Source organism: Otolemur garnettii, unplaced genomic scaffold, assembly GCF_000181295.1.
Source record: "Otolemur garnettii isolate 467f Iridium unplaced genomic scaffold, OtoGar3 scaffold00042, whole genome shotgun sequence".
Lineage (NCBI taxonomy): Eukaryota > Metazoa > Chordata > Mammalia > Primates > Galagidae > Otolemur > Otolemur garnettii.
The window spans coordinates 14,510,692-14,517,747 of record NW_003852437.1 but is presented as its reverse complement, the minus strand read 5'-3'; the positions used below and the strand labels follow the sequence as shown (position 1 = coordinate 14,517,747).

At 43.7% G+C, this 7,056-nt stretch overlaps 1 protein-coding gene and 3 non-coding genes across 4 annotated transcripts; all 4 read left to right on the top strand.

Moving 5' to 3' along the window:
• The first annotated feature begins 3,630 nt into the window (after window positions 1-3,630).
• On the top strand, window positions 3,631-6,431 carry RPS12 (ribosomal protein S12). Its single transcript, XM_012805454.2, has 6 exons — window positions 3,631-3,802; window positions 3,920-3,970; window positions 4,145-4,261; window positions 5,257-5,359; window positions 5,825-5,926; window positions 6,344-6,431. Exons 2-6 carry the CDS (start codon window positions 3,957-3,959, stop codon window positions 6,404-6,406), a joined length of 399 nt encoding a protein of 132 aa, XP_012660908.1. The 5' UTR covers window positions 3,631-3,802; window positions 3,920-3,956; the 3' UTR covers window positions 6,407-6,431.
• On the top strand, window positions 4,500-4,572 carry LOC111725514. The gene has a single exon (XR_002773563.1). It is a non-coding gene; the product is annotated as a small nucleolar RNA SNORD101 (small nucleolar RNA).
• LOC111725520 lies at window positions 5,665-5,740 on the top strand. Its single transcript, XR_002773568.1, has one exon. It is a non-coding gene; the product is annotated as a small nucleolar RNA SNORD100 (small nucleolar RNA).
• Window positions 6,088-6,217, top strand: LOC111725519. Its single transcript, XR_002773567.1, has one exon. It is a non-coding gene; the product is annotated as a small nucleolar RNA SNORA33 (small nucleolar RNA).
• Window positions 6,432-7,056: the final 625 nt, after the last annotated feature.

The window sequence follows — 7,056 nt, the reverse complement described above, 5'->3', positions numbered from 1 at the left end:
CACAATGCCCAGCTATTTTTTGGTTGCAGCCATCATTGTTGTTTGGCGGGCCTGGGCTGGGGATTCGAACCCGCCACCTTAGGTGTATGTGACTGGCGCCTTAGCAGCTTGAGCCACAGGCACTGAGCCATCTTATGAGACTTTTGAAATGAGTAGTGTTAAATTTTATCAAATGGTGTTTGTGTATTTATTGTAAATGATTTTTCTTCTTTTTCAGTAATATGATACAGAAGTACATAATTACAAAATCGTACTGATCTATTTTCTAAAGTTAATATAACTTTGCATTGTTGATATAAATCCCACTTGGTCAGGATGTATTTTTCATTTTCATATATTCCTGGTTTCAATTTCTTAATTTTTTTTTTTTTTTAGAGACAGAGTCTCACTTTGTCACCCTGGGTAGAGTGCGATGGCATCATAGCTCACAGCAACCTCCAGCTTTTTGGCTTACATGATTCTCTGGCCTCAGCCTCCTAGAAGCTGTGACTACAGATGTCTGGCCATAATGCCTTCCTATTTTTTTGTTGTTGTTGTTGCAGTTTGACTGGGGCCAGGTTTGAACCCTCCACCCTTGGTATAGGGAGCCAGCACCCTACTCACTGAGCCACAGGCACCGGTCCAATTTCTTAATATTGTTGTTAAAGATTTTTTGTCTATAGTTATAAGTAATGTTATTCTGTAATTTTTCTTTTCTTCACTTTTGTCAGGCATTTGTATCAGGGTAACCTTGAACTCATAAAACAAGTCAAAACCATTCCCTGTATTTTCTCGGGATTTTCTTTTTCTTTCTCTCTTTTTTGGAGACAGAGTCTCTCTGTGTCGCTGTGGTGTCACAGCTCACAGCAACCTTAAACTCTTGGGTTTCGGTGATTCTCTTGCTTCAGCTTCCCAAGTAGCTGGGACTACAGGCGCCTGCCACAATGCCCAGGTATGTTTTTTTGTTGTTGTTGCAGTTGTCATTGTTGTTTAGCTGGCCCGGGTGGGGGTTGAACCTGCTACCCTCTGTGCATGTGGCTGGCGCCGTAGCCAGTGTGCTATGGGCGCCAAGCCTATTTTCTGGCATTTGTATGAGATTGATGTTATTTTTCCTTAACATATGATAGAATTCACTGAAACTATCTGAGCCTGCTTGTTTATATCTAGGAAGGTTGTTAATAAATTGCCCATTTACTGGGTACACTATACTGATATTCACATGTTCTTTTTCTATTTTGTATCAGATTTGGTAAATTATAAATTTTCATGTTATCTAAGTTGTCACATTATTTGGCATAAAAGTGGCTCGGCACCCATAGCTCAGTGGTTAGGGCGCCAGCCACATGCACTTGAGCTGGAGGGTTTGAACCAGCCTGGGCCTGCTGAACAACAATGACAACTACAACAACAACAAAAAAATAGCTGGGCGTTGTGATGGGGGCCTGTATTCCCAGCTACTTGGGAGGTTGAGGCAAGAGAATAGAGGATGTCCAAGAGTTTGAGGTTGCTGTGAGCTGTAATGCCATGGCACTCTACCCAGGGCAACATAGTAAGATGCTGTCTCAAAAAAAAAAAAAAAAAGAAAGAAAGAAAGAAAGAAAATAATTGATATAAAAGTTTTCCTTACATTTTTTATTAAAATTTTAATGTCTAAGGTGTGTTATGTATGATATTATCACTTTATTCCTGACACTCAAGGTTTTGTTCTCTTCTCTTATTCTTAATCAGTGTATGAAGTGGACTGAATGTTTGTGCTTCCTCTCTCTCACAAATCCACATGCTGAAACCCTAATCCCAACTATATGGTGCATGGAGGTGGGGCTTTGGGGAGATGGTAGATCCTGAAGGTGCAGCCCTCCTGAATGAAATTAGTGCCCTTACAGTAAGAGGCTAGAGAGCTGGTTAGCTATCTTCCTCATATGATGATGCAAACAGAAGTCAGCAGGCTGAAACCTGGAAGAAGTCCCTCACCACTCTGGAATTTAGCCATGCTGTCACCCTGATCTCAGACTTCCAGTTTTTGTAACTGTAAGAAATAATTTTTTTTTTTTTGACCTAGAGTCTCAAACCATTTTGTAAAATGGTTTTTGTAGGTTTTTTTTTTTTTTTTTTTTTGAGACAGAGTCTCATCCTGTCGCCTTTGGTAGAGTGCTCTGGCGTCACAGTTCGCAGCAACCTTAAACTCTTAGGCTTAGGTGATTCTCTTGCCTCAGCCTCCTGAGTAGCTGGGAATACAGGCACCTGCCACAACGCCCAGCTGTTTTTTGGTTGCAGTTGTCATTGTCATTTGGCAGGCCTGGGCTGGGCTCCAACCCACCAGCCTCAATGTATGTGGCTGGCGCCCTAACCGCTGAGCTATGGGCACAGAGCCAGAAATCCAAATTTCTACTGCCCTTCTTTTCTGCCTAACAGTAATATTCCCTTTCTCCATTTTTTTTGAGACAAAGTCTCACTTGTCACCCTCCGTAGACACATAGCTCACAGCAACCTCAAACTCTTGGGCTCAGGCGATTCTCTTACCTCAGCCTCCCAAGCAGCTGGGACTACAGGTGCCCACCACGACGCCCGCCTATTTTTTGTTGCAGCGGTCATTGTTGTTTAGCTGGCCCAGGCCGGGTTCAAACCCACCAGCCTCGGTGTATGTGGATGGCGCCGTAACCACTTTTACCCAGGTTCAACAATTAAAATATGAAAATGAAAGCATTTGAAAAGCTAAACACGAGCTGTATTAATTTATTAAAGATCCTCTATTCTGGTTAACGCTCCCTGGCACTTTTACTGCTGAGTTTGTCACGATGAGCTGCTCACTGCATCCTCAGTGCTAGTACTTAACAAGCGCTTAATAATTGCTGCCTGGCTTGGCCATTTCTCAGGAGAGGAAATTAAAACTAAAAAGGGGTACTGATAACATTGAGCCGTGTAAGGGAATTGCCCATCATTTCAAAATTTAAAATGTTATTTCCAGGAAAAAAATTGTAGTTTGCCTGTTCTCGAATTCGATCCCTAACTCTGCCAGGTCCTGGATGAAAAAGGCAGGATTTCTCCGAGTGCGTTTTTCATTTCTGTACTCCCAGACCCTATTCCTGGGTCAGGCGCATGGCAGGTGTTTAAAACGCACCTAAAGAATTCTGATTTGCGCGGGACAAGCAATGTAGGGCACGATCAAGCATTCAAAACTAAACAAAAACAAAAAAATTCGTTTAGAACCAACTCTCCCACTATGTTTAGAAATCACAACTGACAAACACACGCCAGGAAAGTGGGATCCCTAAAGTGCTTAGACAGAGTGAAAAGGTGTTGGCTGTTGTCTCATGCAAACTAAGAGAAGCAGACCCCACACGACACATTCGCGGACAAAGAGCCTAAGAAGCGAAGGAACACAGTGAGCTAGTAGGAAGCGCAGCCTAATTGGGTCAACTGGAAATCACCACCGGGTGGGGAAAGGGTTAAAGTAGCTTTCCCCGGGCGCCAGAACGCGTGGGCTCTAAGACCACGCTGACACCTGCATTTGGCTCCTCTCGCGCTTCGTAGGAAGAACTTTCTGGGCTTCCGCAGGCCACGCCCCGGGCCAAGGAGGAGGACGCTAGGCTGCCCTCGGGATGCCTGCTGCGGCGGAGCACGGGCGCGCTCGTAATACTCTGGTCTCAGAGCGGCCGCAATCCGGAAAGAGAAACTGCCAGGCCCGGCACCGCGAGAGCCGCCTCTTCCGCGGGAGCGAGTGCACATGCGCGCAGGGGGCCTGAGCGCCCTTAAATACCGTCATGCGGGCGCGTGAGACCTCTTTCCCTGCCGCCGCCGGATAGCGCGGAGGCGGAGGCTTAGGGTGAGGAGAGGCCACGGGGTACTTGCTGGGGCTTGTGGCTCTGCTGGGATGGATGGGTGTCAAGTCAAGGCTGAGTTCCTTAATAAATTTGTGGGGTTTTTTGCTCTTTGTTTTCAGTGAGGTCAAGATTCGACTTCACCCGTAACCCACCGCCATGGCCGAGGAAGGGTGAGCCCAAGGGCTGGGGTCGGGCTGCCAGTGAGGTGCGGCCGCGAGCCTGCGGCGCGGGGCTGGGTGGGCCGGGTCGCCGGGAGCGCGCCTGTTGTAGGTTACGCCTCTGCAGTCTACGGCATTCAGTGGTGCGAAGGTTTTAACTGAGGGTTCTGATTTGGCGCGTTTCAGCATTGCTGCTGGAGGTGTAATGGACGTGAACACCGCTTTACAAGAGGTGCTGAAGACCGCCCTCATCCACGATGGCCTTGCACGTGGAATCCGCGAAGCTGCCAAAGCCTTAGACAAGTACGTGTATCAGTCTCAATACTGTGGGTTGTTGCAACCGGAACAAAACTGCAGCCCAGGGAAGAAAGCGTGAAGTTCATGATGTTAGCCCAAAAGTTGAGAGTGACATCCGTATCCGTCCTACAGGAAACCTAGGAAAAGGTATCAGAACTTGGATCTATATAGCCCACTTAAAACGTGTGCGTTGCTGTTTAGAGTGGGGATAAAAACTTGTTTTTAGTCAAAGGAAAACTACAGTGTTTGAATGATGACTTCAGTTGTCGGATACCCCTTCACTCCTTCTATGAGTGAAACATAACAGTCTGACAAACCTGTAGGTTATGGGGTTAGCAGTTTTCTGGAGGCTAATTGCATACCCTTGTTACATTAAACAGTTTGCGAAATATTTGGCTAAATTAAGGTCGAGTTGTGCTAAGGTTTATTGCAGAAGCACTTGGATGTAGATGAATTTAGTAGCTGTGGGAATTTGAGTCGGGAATTGTCATTATATTGGCAGAACAGCTTGATATAGAGAGCTGGGTTCAAGTGCCCTTTAAGGGTCTCCACTGCTTGCTTTGGTGTAATCTAGCCAGGTGAATCCATCCACTATGTGATACAGTGCATGCTGCAGTGCAGTGGGCCCTGGTGTGAATCTTGTGTAGTATTGGCAGGTCGGTGTTGCTGCACGGTATTTATTCAGTGGTTGGGCCAGTAACATTACAATTATTTGGTAGTTGACATCGTACATCTCTTTGAATTTATGAGACTAGTTTACCAGAAAGTTACCGTTTTGACCACAAGTTTTTCAGTTACTTCCCCTACACAAATCTGTAATTTTGGATCAAGAAATTCTAAATGAAATTTGCTTAGTATTTCTTTTAAGTGAATAAGATGGCTGGTAAGAGTCATCAGATTTGAGCACTTGTGTGCACATATATGGGGTATTTTTCAGTAAAGTGCAAGAGTGGTGGGTTTAGGTCTGGATTTTAACTTGGTTGTTGTGTTTTGAATTTCAGGCGCCAAGCCCATCTTTGTGTGCTTGCATCCAACTGTGATGAGCCTATGTATGTCAAGTTGGTGGAGGCCCTTTGTGCTGAACACCAAATCAACCTAATTAAGGTAAGCTTCTCACCTAATTTGATATGTCTGGTCTGTTAGTACATCCTTTAGGTTAGGAGAATTGGACTAGTTAAGGGTCATGTGTTAGGACTGATGCTGTCCATAGTGATATTTCTCATACTAGTCTAAAGTTTTGGCAATTCTCAGTCTTGCTTTCTGCAACTGTAAACATCACCGTGGACTTGCCATAGTGGCTGTGTTAAGGCTATTAGTAAAAGCATTCTGTACCTGTAGAACTAAAATGCTAATTTTGATGTTGATATAGAACAAAAAGTAAGGTAAAGTGCTTATAGATGATTTTTTGTGCTGTACATGATGACAACTGGCTCCCTCTACTGAATTGTCATGAGGAAACTGCCATGTCACCCTTCTGATGACAGCCAGCTTTTGGGTTTGATTTACTGTCAGTAGCATTAGTGCCTACTAATGTGATTTTTTTTTTTTTGTTTTTTATTCCCCTGATAGGTTGATGACAACAAGAAACTAGGGGAATGGGTAGGCCTTTGTAAAATTGACAGAGAGGGGAAACCCCGGAAAGTGGTTGGCTGCAGTTGTGTAGTAGTCAAGGTAAGTTCCTTGGTTTTTAGGATGAAGGTTATGCTGGGTAACTGCACAAACCTGTATTGAGATAAGTTTGAGAACTTTTTAAAGGAAAAAACAAGATTCTAAAAAGATTTAAAAATATTTTCTGTATTTCAAAAAAAAAAAATTTGATGATAGTGGTACAGAAGCCAGCCAAATAATCTGCTTACCTGAATGTGTTTCTGCAGAAAGTTTTTAAAATCTGGCAATAGTAAAGCCATGTTACGAGCCTTACGGACATCCAAGTCGTTAAGGTCCCTGAAAATGGCTATAACAAATTTTAGTGATTTGATGCATTTTCAAAAGGCATAGTTCATTATTAAAGCTTCTTGTGAGTAATGCTATGAACTTAGTGGAATTTCTAAGTGTTAATAAGCAATTGCATGTAATTTTTTTTTAAAGGATTATGGCAAAGAATCTCAGGCCAAGGATGTCATCGAAGAGTACTTCAAATGCAAGAAATGAATAAATAAAACTTTGGTTCATGTTCCTCCTCTCTGACTTTTTATTTGGGGTAGTAATGTAAGGTCCCAGTTAGTGAAGGGAAAGGTCATTGAGGAAACTGATCACTATAAATGAGATAGAGACATTCTGTAAAACAGCTCCCTATTTTTGACCTTTTTTGATTATAAATCAAAGTGTCTACTAACGAATTAATGACAGTGTTGGGACAATTAAAACATGGACAGCCTAAGCAAAGATGGGCCTCTAGGGATGTACTGGTATGTACATGAGTATGGTCATTTGTCACCGAGTAGGCCAACCTAGAACCTGGAGAAAGGCTGAAGTTAGCAAAGTGGATGTTAGTAGATTGCAATCGTGTGGCGGGACAGTGAGCAGCGAAGTTGGAGAGTGTAAAGGTGGGAGGATAAGATTTAGGCTGGTATACTTAAAAGTGCATGATACCCAGGAATGCTTATGAATCTGCCTATAGAGAAGGTCATAGCAGCCATTGCTGTCTCAGACATGAGTTCTATGCACAGAAGAGATGTTTTAGTTCATCCTAGGCCTTAGGAACCTCAGCAGGGAGAAATGTATACTCAAGTATGTCCGGCTTCTGTACGGTCAATGTTTTGGAGGCTGTGTACTTGGATCTTGTGTTCCTGTTTTTTTCC

What these genes read in the sequence shown, in the direction of transcription:
- RPS12 (XM_012805454.2), top strand. An exon ending in GCTGCCAAAGCCTTAGACAA is followed by an intron (nt 4,262 to 5,256) that starts GTACGTGTATCA and finishes TTTGAATTTCAG; the next exon opens with GCGCCAAGCCCATCTTTGTG. An exon ending in GCAGTTGTGTAGTAGTCAAG is followed by an intron (nt 5,927 to 6,343) that starts GTAAGTTCCTTG and finishes TTTTTTTTAAAG; the next exon opens with GATTATGGCAAAGAATCTCA.